The 22893-nt window shown below is 47.4% G+C and overlaps 1 protein-coding gene across 5 annotated transcripts in view; it reads left to right on the forward strand.

Moving 5' to 3' along the window:
* The first annotated feature begins 258 nt into the window (after window positions 1-258).
* The window catches only part of LOC147124167 (uncharacterized), a 192554-nt gene continuing 169919 nt past the window's right edge, over window positions 259-22893 (forward strand). For 3 of the 5 annotated variants that reach the window (XM_085983141.1, XM_085983158.1, XM_085983151.1), the window contains exons 1-2: window positions 261-398; window positions 14240-14456. In XM_085983141.1, coding sequence (XP_085839267.1) covers window positions 14267-14456 — 190 coding nt within the window. In that variant the 5' untranslated portion in view covers window positions 261-398; window positions 14240-14266. Of the gene's footprint in view, window positions 399-14239; window positions 14457-22893 lie in introns of all 5 variants that reach the window. The other 2 variants (XM_085983167.1, XM_085983175.1) reach the window with 2 other exon arrangements.

A 22893-nucleotide genomic window follows, 5' to 3' on the forward strand; every position in this document is an offset into this window, starting at 1 on the left:
CACAAATGCTAAACTTGGAGTGTAAAGACAGACTTCAAAACAGGTTAACATTTTGGGGGCATAAAGTTCCTCAGAACTGTATATTTAATTATAAATAATAAGCTAAATAGTTAAAAATAAACGAATATGCATTCCTTTTAGCAGAAAATATACGGTTGATGTCGGGGCGGAGGAGACTGTCAAGGGCCAGGCTGATTGGACAACTCTTCCATCAATCATCCTGACTCACCAATGAGAAGCCGGTGCGGGTGCCACCTGCCCAGGTGCTTTGGGAGGCGGAGTGGTGCCGGCAGTGCGCTGGGTCGGCGAGAGGAGCACACAGCCGATTAACTGCTCGGTGAGGCGGCGCCGACACCTCCGGAGACAGCCGGACGGGACCGCGCGGCGACGGCAGGAGGGTGAGGACTGGGCGGCCCCGGGGGCGGGATTCTCCGGAGACTCAGCCAGTATCCCTGCTCCACACTGGGGCTCTTCGACCGGCCTTGCCTCCCACTGCCACACGGGCTCTTCGACTGGCCTTGTCTCCCGGTCCTCTTCCATCTCCCCTGTATCCCTATCCAGTGCTTGGAGTCTTTGACCCTGCTCTGTTTGCCTGCCCTAGGCTGGGATTCTTCGACTTGCACTGTGTCGCCTCTTTTAGAAATTATTATTTAAGTCACTGCACATCTTTCTTTGTGCAGATTAATAAGAAAAAACTGAAATTGCTGGAAATGCACAGCAGGTCCTGCAGCATCTGTGAAGCGGAAAGGCAAGTTCATGTTCAGGATCTAATCTTTTGGTTATACCCAAAAGGCTAACTCGCCTTTTACAAAAGGACAAGTTACATTTTAATGATTAATTTTCTGATACTTGCGTCCTGCAGAGAGCCTCATCCGCTGGAAGCTCATTATCACAGATTCGGAGGCGTGCTGCATGGTTTTCTGACCATGCATTAAATGGTCGAAAAGTTCTGCGTGCAGTTTACTTCTGAGGAGAGGATGCCCGTGAAACATTTACCTGTTTATTTCTTTACACACCGACTTATCTGTGCATTTCCAGCATTTGTTGTTTTTTATGGTACAATTATACTGTTATTTTGATCTGTGGCTAAATAATAGAAGAATTTAGTAGGAAATCCTATGCTATTAAGGGTATCGCACTAAACAACGGTGTCCGAATCTGATCATTGTGACTCTTGCCTCTGAGTCAGAAGATTATGGTTCCAGCTCCACCAGAGACTTGAACACATAATCTAGGTTGATGGTTCAGTGTAGTCCTGAGGGAGTGCTGCATTGTTTGAGATGCCTTCTTTTCAATGAGATATTAAATCGAGGCACCATCTGCACATTCATTAGCAAAAGCTCCCATGGCTTTACTCCTAAAGGAGCAGGGTAGTTCTCCTGGTGTCCTGGCTAACATTGATCCCTCAACCATTGCCACCAAAACAGCTTAACTATCTCATTGCCGGTGGCATAGTGGTTAGCACTGTTGCCTCACAGCGCCAGGGACCCGGGTTCGAATCCGGCCTCGGGTGACTGTCTGTGTGGAGTTTGCACATTCTCCCCGTGTTTGCGTGGGTTTCCTCCGGGTGCTCCGGTTTCCTCCCACAGTCCAAAGATGTGCGGGTTAGGTTGATTGGCTATGATAAATTGACCCTTAGTGTTAGGGGGATTAAATACGTGGGGTTACGGGGATAGGGTGGGATATGTGTCGGTGCAGGCTCGATGGGCCGAAATGGCCTCTATCTGCACTGTGGGGTTTCTGTGATTCTGTGATTCTGTGATTGCCATTTGTGGGACTTGCTGTGTGCAGATTGGCTGCTGTATGTGCCTCCATTCAAAAATTCTTCATTCTCTTTAAACATCCTTGTCATTCTGTGATTGCATTGCTGACCTCTGCTACAGAAAAAAATTGCAATAAAATGTTCAGGAAATAAAGAACAAGTGCTCATAAAGAAGGAAAGAACTTCTGTTTATATAGAACCTTTCACAATGTCAGGGCAATACAAAGTGTCTTGTTTTGCACACTTTGTACAAAACTAATAAATTGCAGGACAATGGAGTATTACAGTTTAAACTCTTTTATGAAGCATTAGGTCTGATCTTGTAGCAGCACAGTCGGGACAAGATGGAGTTAGGACCCCCTGGGTCTTCCAAACAATAGCAGTCCTTACAGATGCCTGCAGGCCACTGACAACTCAGCATGTGATCACATGTGAATATAATAGGTATTCCTTACAGATGCCTGCGGGCCAATGATAATTCGATATGCAAATGTTACATTGTAGGAATCGACAGATCCCTAACTGAAGTACTGAGGTCGAGTCAGTCCGATAATAAAACGAAGTTTAATGTAAACTAGAGAACAAACAATGGTATGCAGGAGAAACAATCCACAGGTCTTTTCTTAATGCTGGCTTCACGAGCTCTGAGCTAGGAACCTCCCAGTCTGACGTCATCACGTTTCCTGCCGTTCGGGACGTCACGTGACCAACGTGATGACGTCATCGCGCTGGTTCTGGGACCTACCCAGAACTGGCTATTTACATACAGTAAACAACTTAGGTGCTGTAGCACTCTTGTTAAAGACAGTTATACAGGAGTCCCTTGGTGGCTTTGCCACATGCGCCGCCCCCAGAAGTGTCTTTAACCGCAAAAGTCAATCGCGGAGGAGGTCAGACGAGCCTGTTCGAGCAACTCCGATATTCCCGGAGAGGAATGGGTTGGGTAGACGATGAGCTGGTCGGCGGAATAGTCTGTTCAGGCGTGGCGGCCGCCCACGACGCGGTGGCTGCACTGCCTCGACCGGTCGCTCGAGGTCCAGGTGTGCGGCCTTGAGGTGGTCCACGGAAATATGGTCAGGCTTGCCCTCGATGTCCACTAAAAAACTCTTGGTGCCCGCCTGTAGTACCTGGAAAGGGCCCGTATATGGAGGTGTGAGAGGACTACAGTGGGCGTCATGCCTGACAAAAACGAATTTGGCCTGCATAAGCTCCGGTGGAACGTGTGACGCGGGCAGCCCGTGATGTGACGTCGGAATGGGCTGGAAAGTTTGAGCTGTGTCCTGGTGAGCCTGCAGTTGTTCGGCCGCTGACCAAGGACGCGTTGTTGACGGAAAAAACTCACCGGGCACCCGGAGCGGTTGTCCATAAACCAGTTCGGCAGCCGATGCCTGCAGGTCCTCTTTAGGCGCTGTGCGTAACCCGAGCATCACCCAAGGCAGCTTGTCCATCCATGCGCTCCCCTGGAGGCAGGCCCGCAGCGACGCCTTCAAGGACCGATGATAACGCTCACATAATCCATTGGCCTGCGGATGGTAAGCCGTGGTCCGATGGTGCCCAAACCCAAGGTGACGGCGTTCCACAAAGCAGACGAGAACTGTGGCCCGCGATCCGACGAAATATCAGACGGAACGCCGAACCGTGCAACCCAGGATAAGAGAAAAGCCCGAGCGACATCCGCGGAGGTGGTGGACGTCAAAGGAGTGGCCTCACCTGGTGGTACGGTTGACTATAGTCAAAAGATGTGTGAAACCTTGTGACAACGACAGTGGGCCACCGAGGTCAACATGGACATGATCGAAACGCCGCTCCGGTACTTCGAAAACGGTGACGGGAGCTTTGACGTGTTGCTGCACCTTAGCTCGCTGGCACACGACGCAGGTGTTGGCCCAGTCGTGGACATCTTTTTGCATTCCTCTCCAGACGAACTTGGATGCCAGTAGTTTTTGTGAAGCCCACACGCCAGGGTGCGCAAGCCCGTGAATGGCATTGAAAACGTTCCTACGCCATGACAGTGGAACGATCGGGCGAGGGTTCCCCAAGGAGACGTCGCAGAGCAGGGAGGTGCCAGCCGAGTGGAAAAGCACATCCGCTGGCTGAAGGCAGGAGGAGTCGGTGCGGAAAGCTTGCGTTTCCGGATCAGCTGCTTGGTCAGCAGCCATGAGTGAATAATCGAGTCCCAGCTGGACGGCCTGGACAGTCATATGCGAGAGGCAATCGGCGACCACGTTGTCCTTGCCGGCCACATGCCGGATGTCGGTGGTGAACTCGGAAATAAAGGTGAGTTGTCGTTGTTGTCGAGCTGACCACGGCTCAGCCATCTTGGCCATAGCAAACGTCAGGGGCTTGTGATCCACAAACGCGGTGAATTGGCGTCCCTCCAACAGAAAATGGAAATGGTGGATGGCCAGAAACAACGCCAACAGCTCCCTGTCCAACGTGCTGTAGCTACGTTCATTACGACGCAATTGGCGACTAAAAAACGCCAGCGGTTGCCACGTCCCTTCGACCCATTGCTCCTGCACGGCACCTAGGGCGTAGTCCGAAGCGTCGGTCGTAAGCGCGATGGTGGTGCCAGGCTGCGGGTGCGCCAACATCGTTGCGTTTGCGGGAGCATCTTTCGTGTCCACAAAAGCGCAATCCATCTCTGGTGTCCAGACCACAGGTTCTTTCCTCGGTTTCCCTCTGAGTGCCTCGTAGAGTGGCCACATTAGCTGCGCGGCCCGGGAAACAAACCGATGGTAAAAATTTACCATACCGAGGAACTCTTGGAGCGCTTTAACGGATTGCGGGCGTGGAAAAGCAGCAATCGCCTTCGACCGAAGCGGCACTGCTCCTTCCGCCGTGATGCGGTGGCCCAAGAAGTCGATTTGTTGCATCCCGAATTGGCATTTGGCTGGGTTAATTATGAGGCCATGCTGATGGAGGCGGCGAAAAAGGAGGCGCAGGTGGTCGAGATGTTCCTCTTTCGAAGTACTGGCGACCAGGATGTCATTGAGATACACAAACAGGAACTTGAGATCCCGCAGCACTGAATCCATAAGGCGCTGGAACGCTTGCGCCGCATTCTTGAGCCCGAACGGCATTCGGAGGAACTCAAACAGTCCGAACGGGGTAATGACAGCTGTCTTCTGGATGTCCTGGGGGTGGACGGGCACTTGATGGTACCCCCGGACGAGGTCGATCTTGGAAAAAAAGGAATTGCCCGCCAAATGTGCGGAGAAATCTTGGATGCACGGTATTGGATACCGGTCAGGCGTCGTGACCTCATTGAGGCGCCGGTAATCGCCGCAGGGCCGCCAACCACCACCGGGCTTAGGGACGATATGAAGTGGCGAAGACCAGGGACTATCTGACGGGCGAACAATCCCCAGCTGCTCCATGTTGGCGATCTCCGCCTTCGCGGCCTCGAGTTTGCTGGGTTCCAGCCGCCGAGCCCGGGCATAGACCGGAGGGCTGGTCGTCGCGATGTGGTGCTCCACACCATGTTTAGCAGTCGTCGCCGAGAAGATGGGCCGAGTTAGATACGGAAATTCCTCAAGAAGGCGGGCGAAGTTGTTGGCCGCCGGCAGGGTGCAGGAAACCGCGTGAGTCGCGCCGAAACCCCGAAAGCACAGGATGGAGGCAAACGTGGCGGCGTGAACCAGATGCCGATTTCGTAAGTCAACCAATAAGTTATTGGCACAAAAGAAATCAGCGCTGAGGATTGCCTGATCGATTTGGGCGGTGATAAACTCCCATAGGAAACTTTGCCCGCCAAAACACACCGGGATCTGCCACGTCCCGAACGTACAAATGGCACTGCTGTTGGCGGCCCGGAGTGGGGAACCGCGCCTCCCGGCCCTGATGTCGAGGATCGAAGCGGGAAGGATGCTGCACTGGGCGCCCGTGTCACACAAAAACCGCCGGCCCGAAATGGAGTCGGAGATATAAAGTAACTTCCTGGAATCTCCAACCACCATCGTAGTTGCGAAACCGACCTCAGGGTCGTCCTTCCGCTCACGCAGCCGGTGCTGTTGCTTTCTCGGTGCATTAGGCACGAAACTACAAGGAGGATGGCAGCATTTGGCTTTTGGGCCGAAACGGGCATGATAGTAATAGAGCCCGGATGGTGGAGGTGCCAAGGCGGGGTTCTTCGGGGCGCGACGCTTCGAGGTGGCGCAGTACTGCTGCATCACCGCATAAATGGTGTCGGCTTTGGCCGCGAGTGCTACACCGTCCGTTGCCTCCGACCTGGCGAGGGCTGCTTGCACTTGCTCGGGGAGCTGGCTCGGGAACAGTTCCCGAAACGGGAAACACTGCGGCTCGGAACCGAGGAGCATGAGCATCTGGCTCATCAACTCTGATGGCTTGGCGTCGCCTAACCCGAGCAGTGTGAGTAAACGTCGCGCGCGCTCCGCTTTCGTGAGGCCGAAAACCTGCATTAGTCGCGCCTTAAGCGTATCATACTTGTTATCTACGGGCGGGGTCTCCAGCAGGCTGATGATCCTTGAAGCTGTCGAGCTGTCCAGTGCGGAGACCACGTAAAGATAACGGGTCTGATCCAGCACGATGTTTCGAAGCTGGAACTGAGCCTCCACTTGGACGAACCAGGAGGCCGCCTGTTGTTCCCAAAATTGCGGGAGCTTCAAGGTCGCTGCATTCACATCCATCGTTTTGTTCTGCGTGTCCTCCGCGAAAATCGGCCGCGAAGCTTCGGGGTCACCAATGTAGGAATCGACAGATCCCTAACTGAAGTACTGAGGTCGAGTCAGTCCGATAATAAAGCGAAGTTTAATGTAAACTAAAGAACAAACAATGGTATGCAGGAGAAACAATCAACAGGTCTTTTCTTAATGCTGGCTTCACGAGCTTCGAGCTGGGAACCTCCCAGTCTGACGTCATCACGTTTCCCGCCGTTCGGGACGTCACGTGACCAACGTGATGACGTCATCGCGCTGGTTCTGGGACCTACCCAGAACTGGCTATTTACATACAGTAAACAACTTAGGTGCTGTAGCACTCTTGTTAAAGGCAGTTATACAGGAGTCCCTTGGTGGCTTTGCCACAACATCCCCTTTCTTTTTAAAAAGAAAAATGTTATGCATTACTTTTAAACCTTCCTTCTACATAATGTTCTCGGTAGCATAAACATATAAGTAAACTCAGCATTTAACTAGCACTGAAAACATCTCAACGTTTCACTAGCAATGTACAGTTTTTTTTAGGGCAGCGATCCGCCTACACCCTTTGACAGTTCACAAGTCAAGGATAACTCTAGGCTTGACCTCTCGTCCTGACCTTGTGTGGTATGGAACTGAGCATGCTCTTGAATCGGTCAACAAATCAGGTTCAGGTTTAGGTTCAGGTAAGTATGATGTGTTTTGTGTATTGCTCTGTTCATTACACTCTGTTGAACTGATCCTCTCGTCGGAATGACGGTGTTGTTCCTTGGTGTTCAGGATGTGCTTGCGATTGTGGCGGTACACCTGTCCTTCTGGGGTGCGGATGTGATACGATCGCTCAGTGTCAGCTGGTTGGATGACGACTGCTGGCTTCCAGTAGTCATGCTCCTGGATTCTGATGGATTCTCCATTGTGCAGCGGTGGCAGTAGTCTAGCTGACCTGTCATAGTATCTCTTTTGGTGTTGCTGTCTCTGCACACGTTTTGCATGTACGACCTGCCAGGGCCTGTCTGGGATACGGTGAGGTATCATGGGCTCTTTGACTTTTGATTGGCGGCGTTCTAGACAAATGGAACATTTTCCGACAATGTCCTCAATGTGTTTGCACGTTCTGGGCCAAAACATAATGTCACGTGCTCTTTGTTTGCATTTTTCCATGCCCATATGTCCAGCATGAATTTTTTGTCAACATCTCTTCTGAGACTGGTAGGAATGATGATTTTTCTCCCCTTTGAAGACGATTCTGTTGATTTCTGACAGTTCGTCTGTGGTTCCAGAATTCAGATATGCTCTGAGGGCATTTCCTCCTTTCCTCAGGCCATCCTTCGTGTATGACTTTGCTCAGCAGTGTGAGTTGTGCATCTTTCTCTGTTCCTGCTCGGATCTCCTTCAGTTTTGAGTCACTCACAAGTAAGCTGTTGTACACCATGTGCACCTGCACATCCATGCCTTCATTGAGGCTGCTGTCCTGATAGCCAAGAGACTTTCTGGAGAGCGTGTCTGCGACAGGAATGTGTCTGCCTGGACGGTGAATGATTGTGAAGTTGTACTTCTGTAGCTGAAGGATCATTCTCTGTAGCCTTGGTGGGGCTGCGGCTAGTGGTTTCCTCATGATTGACTCGAGGGGCTTGTGGTAGGATTCCACAATGACCTGTCGGCCATAGACGTACTAGTGGAAACGCTTACATCCAAACAGAATTGCATATAGCTCTTTCTCGATTTGAGCATAGTTGATTTCACTGTCTGTGAGAGATCTGGAAGCGTAGCCGATGGGCTTTCCTTCTTGCAGTAATACTGCGCCTAGTCTGTACTTTGACGCGTCCACTTGTAGTCTGAGCTCTTTGTTGGGGTTGAAGTAGGCAAGAACTGGTCCTGGTTCTCTGGTGATTAGGTCTTTCATTTTCTGAAATGCTGTGTCATGTTGTTTGTCCCACAGGAACTCATTGGATTGTTTGAGCAACTGACGCATGGGTGCGTTGATTTCGGAGAGGCTCGGGGCAAACTTGGCTAAGTAGTTAACCATGCCTAGTACTGTCTCTAGCTCTGCGCGGTTCTTCGGCGGCTCCATCTTCTTGATGGCGGAGATTTTCTCTGGATCCGGCTTAATGCCATCAGTTGAGAGGCGATGCCCGAAATAACTGATCTCGGTGGATCCGATTATGCTTTTCTCAGGGTTGAGCCGGATACCTTTCTCCCGTGATCTTTGTAACATCGCGTGGAGTTTCCTGTCATGTTCCTCTCTAGTCCTGCCATAGATGAGGATGTCGTCTACGATTGCGACTACTCCGTCGAGGCCTTCATAGGTTTCGTCGATCTTCTGCTGGAATTCATCCTGAGCTGAGAAGACCAAATGGTAAACGCAGAAACCGGTAGCGTCCAAATGGTGTGTTGAACATTGTTAGCTTAGATGACTCTTCCGTGAGCTTGATAGTCCAGTATCCTGATCGTGCGTCCATTACACTGAAGTAACGTGCTCCCAGTAGCTTGGGTGTGATGTCATCTAGCGTTCGTAGAGGGTAGTGAGGGCGTTTGATAGCCTTGTTCAAATCTCTGGGGTCGAGACAGACTCTGAGCTTGCCTGTACGTGGTTTCTCAACCACTACTAACGCGTTGACCCACTCTGTCGGTTCTGTTTCCCGGACAGTGATTTCTGTATTCCGCATGCTCTGCAGCTCCTCCTTCAGGCGACTACGTAGAGCAAGGGGTATCCTTCTCGGTGGGCAAACCACAGGGGTTGCTGCTGGGTCAAGGTGAATAGTGCATTCACCTGGGAATAGTCCGATTCCTTTGAAAACGTCAGCAAACTTCTCCATGACTGTCTGCTTCTCAACTGGTGCTGTCACTGATGGACCTCGTCAAGCTAGTGCTATGTCTAAACATGCCTTTAGACCTAGCACTGGAGGTGCTCGAGTGTCAACAATGTAAAAATCCAACATCATGTCGCTTTCTTTGTACTTGCATTTCATCACGCATGTGCCTTTTACAATGAGCTGCTCACCCCCATAGCCGGTCAGTCTGTGTGAGGTGGGCTGTAGCTCACACTCATCCTTCAAGCTGTGATACTCCGAGGAATTACATTAACCTGAGATCCAGTGTCTAGTTTAAACCTAAGCTCTGTGCCCTGTTTTCCTATCTCAATATCGGCAAAAGCTTGCTCAGTCTCTGAAATCTGTTTTTTCTGTGACACAGAATCAATACACAGTTCCTCTGCATTTGGCTCTCTATCTGGCATTTGGCTGTCACTCACTATGTGTACTGCTTTTCGAAAACAGTCCTGCAGACTTTAGCAAAGTGGTTCCATTTATCACATTTAGCACATTGTCTTCCTTTGGCAGAGCAGTACTCCTTTTCTCCATGCATCTTGTTTCCACAGTTTTTGAAGCGTTTTATGTCTGTCACCCATTTTTAGAACTCTCTGTTCTGAAACACGCTCTCTGGGCGGTGTTCTTTGGTGTGTGTCTATTAACTGCGTGCACTGTCTGTTCACGCGAACTGCTCGTGGCGCCGGTTATGGTTTTCAACTGTGCTTGGGCTATCTCGTGCGATCTAGCTATGTCCATAGCTTTGTCCAGCGTTAGCCCGGACCCAACATTCAAAAGTTTCTCTCACTTTAGCTGAATGTATTCCAAACACGATGCGGTCTCTGACCATCTCATCTTTATCTGCATATTCACAGTCTTTTACCAGTAGTCTCAACTCAGTCACGAACTGTTCAAACGACTCACTAGCTCCTTGTACTTTCTCCTGAAACTTGTACCTAGCGAATATCGTATTTGTCTTGGGCATCACATATGATTCAAAACGGTCAAAATAACTTTTCAGTACCTTTGCTTCATCTGCGGTGAGAGACCATGTGTTAAAAATGTCTCTCCCTTTTTCTCCGATCCACAGGAGTAGGTAGCTGCATCTTTCTTCCTCCCCTTTGCTTTTCAGCGGACCTGAAAACATCAACTACACGTGTTGCTTGAATTTGCACCATTCTCTATAAGTTCAAAGATTCCCAATCCATTCGAGGCAAGGGAGCTCCAACGATGTCAATTTCAAATCCCTGTTCTGACACCATGTCTTGTTTTGCACAATTTGTACAAAACTAATAAATTGCCGGACAACGGAGTATTAGAGTTTAAACTCTTTTATGAAGCATTAGGTCTGATCTTACTTGTAGCAGCACAGTCTGGACCAGATGGAGTTAGGACCCCCTGGGTCTTCCAAACAATAGCAGTCCTTACAGATGCCTGCAGGCCAATGACAACTCAGCATGTGATCACATGTGAATATAATAGGTATTCCTTACAGATGCCTGCGGGCCAATGATAATTCAATATGCAAATGTTACACAGTGTTTCACAGCCAATGGATTATGAAATAACAGAAGTTATTCTTTATATTTGCATTAAATATATTTCCCTGTCTGATTTCAGTTGTATGGTACAGGTACTTGATATTTTTTTCTTTTTGCCATTTCCTTTTTTTTGGTTTAGGATGAGTTGCCTGTAGCTGATGCCATTCAATGTGCTTATAATATTTGAAGTTCTATTGATGGGAAGAATCAGGCCCAAAAATGCTGTGCTTCCACAGTTCCACCACTTTCATAAACAATAGACTTTGCTTGTTTCTACACCTTCCACATTTTGGACATAGCTGTTGCTGAAACGGTTGGGAAGCCAGCACAGGTTGTGTTTGTGGTTACACTCTTTATGTTTTGCATCATTTCTGGTAAATTAATTGTAAAGTTGTGGAGACCAAGTTAACTATTCCGATACTGTTAATGTCAAGTGCTTACACATTGAGGAAGGTTTGTTTTAGTGTGACAATGGTCAATGTAATAGGTTATGTAGCACCTGCCCTTTTACCTCCTCCCTTCCCACCGTCCAGAGCCCCAAATACTCCTTCCAGGTGAAACGGCAATTTACTTGTACTACTTTCAATTTAGTGTACTGTATTCACTGCTCACAATGCGGTCTCTACATTGGGGAGATCAAATGCAGATTGGGTGACCGCTTTGCAGAAAACCTCCATTCAATCCGCAAGCATAACCCTGAGCTTCTGATCGCCTGTCACTTTAATTATCCGCTCCGCTCCACTCCCACTCTGACCTCTCTGTCCTTGGCCTCCTACACTTTTCCAATGAAGCCCAACATAAGTTTGAGGAACAGCACCTCATCTATCAATTAAGCACTTTACAGCCTTCCAGACTCAACATTGAGTTCAACAATTTCCGATCATAACCTCTGCCCCCATTTTATCGGACGGCAGTTGTTGATACAGGTTGAGCATCCCGAATCCAGCAACCTTGGGACTGAGGCCGAGCTGGTTTTGGGGTTTTTCCGGACTTCGGAATGTGTTTCTGATGTCCAAAGTCCGGAAATGCCCGAGCCCAGGTTGCAATATTTCTGGACTTCGGACATCAGAAACATGTGCCGAGTCCGGAAATGCCTGGGCCCAGGTTGCGCTATTTCCATTTTTTGGTAAGCCTCCTTCGGTGTCCGGATTCCGGACCCCTGCCACCAATCGTCCCGGATTCCGGAACTCCGGATTTGGGACGCTCAACCTGTACTGCTATTCCTATTTACACCTCTTCTGGACCCATCTTGTGTTTCTTTGCCTTGCGCAATCATACCTTTTGTCTTTTAATCTCTCCTGCCTTCCACCCTATCACAGACCTTCCCTTTTGTTCTTCCCTCCCCCCTTTCCCTGCCTCAGCCCTTGCTTAAAACCTGTTATATCTCTAACTTTTTCCAGTTCTGACGAAAGGTCATCGACCTGAAACGCTAACTCTGTTTCTCTCTCCACAGATGCTGCCTGACCTGCTAAGTATTTCCAGCATTTCCTGCTTTTATTTCATAATTATAATAGTTTCTTTGGTTCAGGTGCAAGGATTATATTTCACATTGTTTTACACAATAGAGTGGGTGCGGCTTTACATTTGGATAAGTGAATGCCTACAAAGTTTTTCTTTCAGAAGCCTCTTCCTTTTGAGGATGAAGTTTCAACTCTGTTTTTGGAAAAGTCTGAGAGACTCGCTGCTTGTATGGAGCTTCGCTTGATGTTAGATTGTGTTCCAATAGATCTACAACATTGTAGCCCGGATTCTTTGCCTGCACATGTGTCTAGCCAGGTCCAGACTAGTAGCATAGCCTCTGCCCTAGTTCCCTCATATCATTGGGTTTAGTGACGATATGTATCTTTCACGAGCCCAGGATGTCCTAAAGTGCTCCACAGCCAATGAATTACTTTTGAATTGTAGTCACTGTTGTAATGTGGCAGCCAATTTGCATATAGCAAGGTCCCACAATATGTAGAGTTACCCAATGCAAGTTACCCTGCTTTCATATCATCAGTCCCCCTAACTAACTGTTCCTCCTCATCCTCCCTGACCTCTTCGGCCTTCGACACCACTGATCGTTCCCTTCTCTGCATGGTCACTTCTTGTGCACCACATGTCATCATGCTTGATATTTTCCTATTTAGCAGCTACATGCTGTCCTTGCAAGCATAGGATTAGCTTCCATGTGTACGCTGATGACACTCAACTTTCCCTCTGCCAGTACAATTGCTGCTGCCTTCATGCAGATTATTGCCTGCTACAGCACTCCATCACCTGCGCTGCTGAAATCCTCATCCACACCTTCATCAGTACTAGGATTGTCTTCTGCCGTGCTTCCCCCCCCCCCCCCCCCAAGTGCTGTCCTCACTATTCTCCACAAACTCTGGCAAATCCACAAATCTATGACCCAAGTCCTGCAACTCTTCACTCCTGTCTTTGCTTGGATCCAGTGTCCCTGTGCCTCAGCAATTGACTTTTGAGATCCTCATCCTTGTATTCAATGTCCTTGCTGCACCCTATTTCCGTAATCTTCTCCAGCCATTCACTTGACTCTGCAGCCTCCCTAGACGAGTACCTGTTCTCCCCCCCACCCCCCCCCCCCCTTTCACTCAACCATCTAAGGCCAATCTTTCTGCCACTTTGTCCCTATTCTCTGGAAATCTGTTCCAAAACCACTTGCCACCTCTCCTGCTTTCTGAAGTCTATCTCCTTCGAGGAGTCGGCCTTCGCTCAGTCTCACCTGAGTCATAAGGTTGTAGGTTCAGGCCCCACTGCAAAGACTTGAGCACATAATTTAAGATGGCATTTCTGTGCAGTACTGAGGGAGTGCTGCACTGTCGGAGGTACCATCTTTCGTATGAGATGTTTAAACCGAGGTCCCCAACTGCCCTCAGGTGGAAGAAAAGCAGGGGCATTCTTCTCCAAGCACATCCATTAAACAAACCAACTATATTTGTGTATTCTGTGAAAAGGATGAAAGAATTGCTGTGTGGTGTGCTGGCTAACATTCTGTCAACCAGCACCTAAAACATTTATTTCAGTGCTGTTTTTGGGAGCTTTCTGTGTGCAAATTGGCTGCCACGTTTCCCTCATTACAACAGTGACTACACTTCAATAGCACTTAATTGGCTGTAAAGCACTTCAGGATGTCCAGAGATTGTGAAAGGTGCTATATAGATCCAAGTTCTTACCTTTTTTCTTGTCTTTAATTTCCCCCTGTTCCAAATTTCTTACTTCCTCCTTGATGCTCACTTCTTGCTTGCATCCCTTGTAAAGCTCTCAGATATTCTTTTATGTGAAGAACTTCATATAATTGTAAGCTAATGTTGGCATTTACTTATTAATTGTACCTTCGTTCTGAGCATGTTGGATTATTACAAAATTAGAGCAAGAACTTAATTAAGTCAAAGAAAAGCATCACTTAAGATGACAGTTGTATAATTTTGTTATGGATAATTATTTAGAATAATTCCTTTTTCATATTTTCAGGAAGATCATTGCACAACAACCAGCACAATGTCCCAGATACCCGGAAGTTCAGGATATGCTTTAATGAGTGATAGATCATTAGAGTTCTACAAGGATCCTATGCATTTTTGCAATAGCCGAATTCATAGCAATGGAAGCAGAATTTTCCAAGCACGTCTATTAAACAAACCAACTATATTTGTGTGTTCTGTGAAAGGGATGAAAGAATTGCTGTGTGGTAAGTATTAAGCTGTCGAGCAGTGATGGAGGTTGTCATCGTTGTTGACTTTGACTGGAGAAATGGCAAGTCATGTTATACCAAACAGGACCATAAACAGTGACTACATCCTAATACTTACCAAGAGGGTGAATAACTCTCAGTATAGATTATTAAATTGTTGGGATCATGTTGGGTGAGAATGAGCTTTGAGGGTGAATTTTAGTAACGCACGCTCCCAACGTGGAGCCACAACCCCTGGGAATGCTCATTAGGAAAGTGTGCGCATCCTCCCACGGTTCTCCGTCCATTAATGGATAGAAAATTCTGAGGAGTGCGCCTGCAATTATCCAATGTGTGTTACAAGTGTAAAGTTTACCCATTTAATGTGCAGTTTAAACACCCTTATTCCTCGAACAGCCAGCTCAACTCCAATAAATGCAGGTTTTGTGCTTGAATAGGGGACCCTTCAACACATTAAAACACTACCTACCTGCCTGGTTGATTCTTTGAATGGTTTTGAATTCCATTGTACAGCTGGTGCAGTGTTCATTAGTAAAGCCAACACCTACTTTAATTTTTGTATATTTTAATGAATTACAAAATCAAATTGCCACACTTGCAGTTTCCCAGCAATCTGCCTACTTTGACTTCTAAGTGTGTGCTTCGTTATCATGGAAAATCTCTTGCTCCATTACAGCACTGAAGTACCTCTTGAGGCCCCTTGTACTCGGTTGTATCAGAGTGGGAATTCTACTTCAGAACCTGTTGTTTGGTTTCAGTTTTGCCATCTATTTTCCTGCAAAGCACATCGGACCTCTTTTATATTAGTTCTTGGGATATGGGCGTCGCTGGCAAGGCCTCCATAGTTGCCCTGAGAAGGTGGTGGTGGGCCGCCGCCTTGAACCAATGCAGTCTGTGTGGTTATGTTGCTTCCGTGATGGCATTCCAGGATATTGACCCAGTAACTATGAAGGAACAGTGATTATATTCAGGTCAGGATGGTGGGGACTCTGAGGTGATGGTGCTCCCACTTCTGCTCCTGTCTTACTGCAGCCGCAATTTACCAGTGGTGGAAGGTTGGATATTGAGTCCAGTGGCAGTAATTTTGGATTTTAACTTCTTCAGCACTTCACATAAAACAAAACAACAGAGCATGTCACACTGTCCCTGTTAGCAGGCTGACTTAAATTTTCATGGTCAGCCTTTTCTCTCTGAATCTGACTGACTCTATCTTAAAATGGAGACTTGCTCCTTCCCTTATCAGCCTTCCACAACTGGTCCAGAGCATGCATTTTTCCCTCTTCCCTTTGTCTTCGCACTGGATAGGAAGTTGGCAGTTTTCCCTCCTTGTTCACGGGTTGACCATTAGAGCTGCTAATTAAACTTGTAAGTGGGATATAACAAGAAGATTTTGTGCTATATGTGCATTAATAAAGTTCCTCCCCACTGTTTACTTGTGTATGAAACAAACCCCCACTTTAACCTCAAACAGTAGCATTAAGTATGGTATTTACTACAGTGTAAATTTGCTATTTACAAAACAACTTTCATTTATAATGCACCTTTAACATAGTAAAACGTTCCAAGGCACGCTATGGATTTATGAAAGGGAAATCCTGTTTGACAAACCTATTGGAGTTCTTTGAGGGTGTAACTAGTGGAGTAGACAAAGGGGAACCGGTAGATGTGGTGTATTTGGATTTTAAGAAGGCCTTTGATAAGGTCCCACACAAGAGGTTGGTGAACAAAATTAGGGATCATGGAATTGGGGGTAATATACTAGCATGGATTGAGAATTGGTTAACAGACAAAAAACAAAGAGTAGGGATAAATGGGTCTTTTTCAGGATGGCAGGCTGTGACTAGTTGGGTATTGCAAGCATCCGTGCTTGGGCCCCAGCTATTCACAATCTATAGCAATGATTTGGATGAGGGGACTAAATGTAACATTTCCAAATTTGCTGATGATACAAAGCTAGGTGGCAGTGTCAGTTGCAAAGAGGATGTGAAGAGACTTCAAGGGGATCTCGACAGGCTCAGTGAATGGGCGAGAACATGGCAGATGGATTATAATGTGGATAAATGTGAAGTTATCCACTTTGGTGGAAAAAACAGAAAGGCAGAGTATTTCCTAAATGGTGAAAGATTGGGGAATGCAGATGTTCAAAGGGACCTGGGTGTCCTTGTACATGAGTCACTGGAAGTGAATGTGCAGGTGCAGCAAACCATTAGGAAGGCAAATGGTATGCTGGCCTTCATTACAAGAGGATTTGAGTACAGGAGTAAAGAAGCCTTACTCCAATTATATAGGGCCTTGGTGAGAACACACCTGGAGTACTGTGTACAATTTTGGTCTCCTTACCTAAGGAAGGATATACCTGCCATAGAGGGAGTGCAACGAAGGTTCACGATGTGCAGGTTAGGTTGATTGGCTATGATAAATTGACCCTTAGTGTTAGGGGGATTAAATACGTGGGGTTACGGGGATTAAATACGTGGGGTTACAGGGATAGGGTGGGATATGTGTCGGTGCAGGCTCGATGGGCCGAAATGGCCTCTATCTGCACTGTGGGGTTTCTGTGATTCTGTGAGATTGATCCCTGGGATGGCGGGACTGTCGTATGAGAAGAGATTGAGTAAACTAAGCCTGTATATTCTCAAATTCAGAAGAATGAGAGGGGCTCTCATTGAAGCATACAAAATTATTACAGGGCTTGATAGGATGGATGCTGGGAGAATGTTTCCCTTAGCTGGGGAGTCTAGAATCAGGGGCCACAGCCTTAAGATAAAGGGTAGGCCATTCAGGACTGAGATGAGAAGCAATGTCTTCACATAGAGGGTGGTGAATCTTTGGAATTCTCTACTCGAGGGCTGTGGAGGCTCAGTCATTGGGTATATTCATGATGCGCTATCAATTACTCAAAAGACTGAGGTTAAGCGAGTAACTAACAGGCTTTTATTAACAAGAGAATGAAGGTGTGCCTCGAGTGGTCGACCAGTCCAGAATACAGAGGGACTGTGGAGCAGTCACCTTTATACCTGGACTCGTGGGAGGAGTCAGCCGAGGCATGTACAGACATGTACACAGTGGAATACAAACACCCACACAGGCAGGTATAACAGTGGTTTACCACAATTCAAAACAGAAGTCGATAGGTTTCTGACTAGTAAGGGCATCAAGGGATATGGTGATAGGGCTGGTGAATGGAATTGAGGCAGAAGATTAGCCATGATCTCACTGAATGGTGGAGAAGGCTCGAAGGGCCAAATGGCCTAGTCCTCCTATTATTATGTTCTTATCGGACAAAATTTGACACTGAACCACATAAGGAGATATTGGGACAGGTGACCAAAAGATTGGTCAAAAAGGTAGGTTTTAATATGCGTCTTAAAAGGAGGTTGAGAGGCTTGTGGAGGGAATTCCAGGGTTTATATCCTACAAAGCTGAAGGCGCTCAATGATGGGGCGAAGGAAATCGGAGATTCACAGGAGGCCAGAATTGGAGGAACGCAGAGTTGCCTCTGTAGGACTGGGAGCGGTTACAGAAATGGGGAGGAATTTGTACAGTAGAATGAGAATTTTTCAATCGAGGTGTTCATGGACTGGGAGCCAATATAGGTCAGTGAGAACATGGATGATGGTTGAATAAGACTTTGTGAGTTAGGATATGGATTCTGCACTGTAACAGCCGGAGAGCTATAAATAAGCATCATTATGCTGATACAATTGGGGAGTGCACAAATTGTAACACAGAGGGATAAGGTGTGGACTGTCTGCTTTGCTGAAACCAGCACTTCCTCAAATGGAACAACAACACTCCAAAGTGACTGGTCTTTTTCTTAAGTTAATTAGTTTCTGGTTGTGGTCGATACTACTTCTATTTGAAATGCTAGTAAAACTGTTTGCATGCTCTTTTTGATATATATTAACCTGGATTTGGGTACAGAGGGCAAATTTCAAAGTTTGCAAATGACACAAAACTCACAAATATAGTAAACAATGAGGAGGATAGTAGCGGACCTCGGGAGGACATGGGCAGATACATAGCAGATGAAATTTAACACACATAAAGGTGAAGTGATTCATTTTGATAGGAAGAATGAGGAGCGGCAATATAAACAAAACTGTAATTTTAAAAGGGGGTGCAGGAACAGTGACCTGGGGGTGTATGCATACAAGTCTTTGAAAGTGGCAGGACAAGTTGAGAAGGCCGATTAAAAAGGCATATGGGATCCTGGGCTCTCTAAATGGATGCATAGAGTACAAAAGCAAGGAAGTTATTGCTAAACCTTTATAAAACACTGGTTAGGCTGCAGCTGGAGTATTGTGGCCAGTTCTGGGCACTACACTTTAGAAAGGATGTCAAGGCCTTAGAGAGGGTGCAGAGGAGATTTACTAGAATGGTACCAGAGATGAAAGACTTCAGTTACATAGAAAGACTCGAGAAACTGGGGCTATTCTCCTTAGAACAGAGAAGGTTAAGGGGATGGAGTTCTTCAAAATCTTGAAGAGTTTTCATGGAGTAAATTAGGAGAAAGTGTTTCCAGTAGCGGAAGGCCACGGATTTAATGTAATTGGCAAAATAACCAGAGGTGACATGAGGGGAGAAAAATGCAGAGTTGTGATCTGGAATGCACTGCCTGAAAGGGTGATGGAAGCTGATCCAATAAAAACTTTCAAAAGGGAATTGGATAAATATTTGAAAAAGAAAATTTTGCTGGGCTATGGGAAAGAGCAGGGGAATGGGACTAATTGGATAGCTCTTTCTAAGGCACGATGGGCTGAGTGGCTTCCTTCTGTACTGTGCTATGATTCTGTGATGCGTCAGAAATTGGATAGAGTTTTGTTTTGCATTTTATCAGAAGTCTGTTTTTTTTGTGGACTGTTTGTTTCATGCAAAGTCACCTGCTCTGTTTAAAAAATACCTGTACGTTAATGGACTATGAGCGGTATGAACATTTCAAATATCCTACCTTCCAGCATAGAATTAGACTTTTACAATTCACATTTCTTTTTTAATTCAATGAGTTAACATAATTTTTTACTTTTTAAATAACCAGCAGTAAACTGCACTGTTGCTTGGGTGTATTTGGGCGCAGTAAGAATGGAGTCTGGTAGAAGCATAGTTAACGGAACGCTCCGCAGGGTCAGCCCCGGAGAGTGCATTTACCGTGCAAGTTTACCATCAGTGCAAAGTGATTTCTGACTGGTGCTGATGCTAAGTAACAGTGTAAATCCATAGTGAGGCATCTATCCTGATTCTGGAGCAAAGCAGAGTGAGACTCTCTGGAGGGGATAGACTCTCACCACTTCAATTTGACGCCACATGGAGTCTAAATCCAATACAGTATCAAAAGTTTTTTTTAAATGCTCTGTCTGTTGGCACTCCAGAGCACTTATTAAACCTACCTAGAGAGCAGTGATTTTTTTTCCCTACCTGGGAGAGTTGTGTCTGTGTGTCGATTTTGACGTGCAGTGCGATCTCGCAAACAGGACAGTTAAAGATCTAGGCCTGCAGGAGCCAAGCAACATAACCCAGAGTACAGCTACCATTCACAGACCTGAGTTACTGGCACATCAACTGTGGCACACAAATTTGCTCTAACAATCTTATCAGCTTGGCTTTTGGAAGCTTCAAGCAGATCTGACTGAGTGGCATAGATTTCCTTCTAAATGGGATGAAAATCTGATTGGTTATGTTACCGGCATGCTATCGTCCCTGCCAGATTTTCCTCTCTGCGCACCACCCAGGGGGTGTTCAATACCTGTGGGGGGGTGGCGGGGGGGGGGGGGATTTTCCAAAGCTCTCTAGATTCAGGAATTGTTCCTTTTTTAGATTGAAAAATTGCAAATGCCACTCCATTATTTAAGAAGGGAGAGAGAGAGAAATGGGGAAACTACAGATGTCAGTTTGGCGAAGTTACTGGAATCTATCATCAGGGACAGAGTGACTGAGCCCTTGGACAAGTATGAGCTGATCAGAGAGTCAGCATGGATTTGTGAAGAGCAGGTCATGACTGACTAATCTATTTGATTTTTTTTTTGAGGAGGTCACTAACAGTGTGGATAGGGGAGTGTCTATAGATGTTGACTATATGGATTTCCAGAAGGCATTTGATGAGATTCAGCACAGGAGATTATTGGCAAAAATTAAAGAGCGTGAAGTTGGAGGTGACCTTGTGACGTGTTGGAAATTGGTTGGAAGGTAGGAGACAGAGTAGGGATAATGGGAATTTCTGATTGGCAGGGTGTGATAAATGGTGGTCCCAAGGGCTCTGTACTAGGGCCTCAGCTTTTCACCATATATATCAGTGACTTGGATGAAGAAACACAGGCCTAGAAATTCAGTAAGGCCCCGCCAGCTGGCTAGCGCCCAAAAGTTAGCGCTGCGCGCGGAGCCAGTTGCGCCCGTCAGATATTCAGTTTTTGCGCCCCAAGTCGGAACCGGGCGCTATTCCAGGGTGTGCCCGCCCCCGCTTGGGGCGCTGAAACTGAATTTCAGCGCTGTAGGTGCCGCTGCGCCACCCCCTGCGGAGCGGCAGGCTGCGGTACTGCAGGCCTCCTCCTTCTCTTAAGGGGGAGGTGCCTGCAACGGGGAGCTCGCCGCTTGATAGTGCCGGCAAATGAGCCCGGCACCACGGAGAAGTGCCGGGCTCGCGGAAAGCAGCCGGCAATGCCGCGGGGGGGGGGGGGTGGAGGAGGCTGGGGAAGGAGGTGCGGCCAGGCGGCCGCCGAAAAAGCGGCCGGCCGCACCGCCGCCTTAACTAGCGCCACTAAGGCTGCAGCATGGCCCGGTCTACACAACATTGTTTGCGGAAGAGGCGGCCGCAACTAAATATGGGGGTCAGGCCGGTAGCGGGGCGGAACCGGGGCACTGCGCACACCGATGACGTCATCGGTGCCGGCGCAGCGCTACCGGCTACCGCCGCCATTACCGCAGCGCTGAATATCAGCGCAAACTCCTCTACTGGCGCAGAAGCCCTCTTTGGGCGGTAACTGGTCGCACACGCAACTGAATTTTTAGCCCTGTTCTATAAGCCAAGTTTGCAGTTGGTACTAAGTTAGGCGACACAGTAAGTTGTGTGGCTGGGAATAGAAAGTAACAAAGGGACATAGACATATTAAATGAATGGGTGAAACTGTGGCGGATGGAGTTCAATGTGGGGAAGGTGACATCACCCACTTTGGACCCAAGAAATACAAAACCGATTGGCCCGTATTTTCCGATTTCCCCCTCATGGGTGTGCATGCGCTGAAAACCGGCACTTCCGGTCTGTCAAGAATCCTCTTGACACATCCTCCGCCTCCCCTGGAGAAGGGCCCCTGCGGGTGGAGAGTTCCGCTTTCTGCAGAACCTCTGCCCGCTGAAAACCTTTAAAAATCTTATGGCTGGTAAAAGCAGGTGTAAGGACTGCTTTTACCAGCGTAAGAGTTTAAAAAAAAAAAAAAAATTTCACTAATTTTTAATTTTAAAATACTTTTTTAAAAAAAGGTAAGTTTATTTTTAGCCCTGTAAAAAAACTTTATTTTTTTCAAAAAATTAAATTTTTGTTTAAAATATTGAATGTAATTTTAAATACGTGGGGGGAAAAATTCAGTTGTTTGCGCCTCCCGTTAGCGCCTTAAGAGGGTGCTAATGGGGCGCAAAGCAACTAGCGCCCAAGTGCGGCGATTTTTGCACCGCTTGCGAAATTAACTAGACATTTTGCGGCGGTGCTAAACAATACCGCCTGATCTCCTGCGCACGCAGATCTTGACGTCATTCAAGAGTGCAACGCCCTTGTGATGCCCTGGAACGGAAATTGAGTGGTGCCCCCCTCCTTTCCACCTGGCGCAACCAACGACCGGTAGACTGGAATGCTTCCCAGTCGCTGTGGGGCTGGGGGGGGCACTATTTAAAGGGAGGCCTCTTCCTGGCTTTTGTGTGGTAGACATTTTTGCACCACTCATTCTGTGAGAGAGAGAGATTTTGAGAGAGACAGAGAGAGAGAGACTTCTGCATTGAGTCAACGCTGTCTGAGGTAGTTTTGGCTTCTGACCATAACTTTGCAGGTATTTTGGTTTTTGACCTTCATAACTTTGATTGCCTAGATACTACGGGGGCTGCAGTGGATGGGGGCATCGTCCTGCTCCATCACATTCGGAGGGCACAGAGACGCAGAGAGAGTGGCAATCATGGCCAGACGGATGAGGGCCAACAGGCTTCTACAGGAGACCTTACCCTCCCAGGGTTTTTTGCCAACAGTTCTCCTACATTAATATGTCTGAGGAGCAGTGTTTGCAAAGGCTGCGCTTCAGCAAGGAGGCGGTCACTGAGCTCTGCCACCTGCTTCAGCCAGATATGCAGCCTCAACTGAGGAGCCGGACGTCTCTGTGGCAGTGAAGATAACAGTGGCTCTGAACTTTTATGCCACCGGCTCATTTCAATCAGCTACTGGGGACATCGCCAATATTTC

This window comes from Somniosus microcephalus, chromosome 1, assembly GCF_052327205.1.
Source record: "Somniosus microcephalus isolate GS21.2 chromosome 1, FLI_Smic_1.0, whole genome shotgun sequence".
Taxonomy (NCBI): Eukaryota; Metazoa; Chordata; class Chondrichthyes; order Squaliformes; family Somniosidae; genus Somniosus; species Somniosus microcephalus.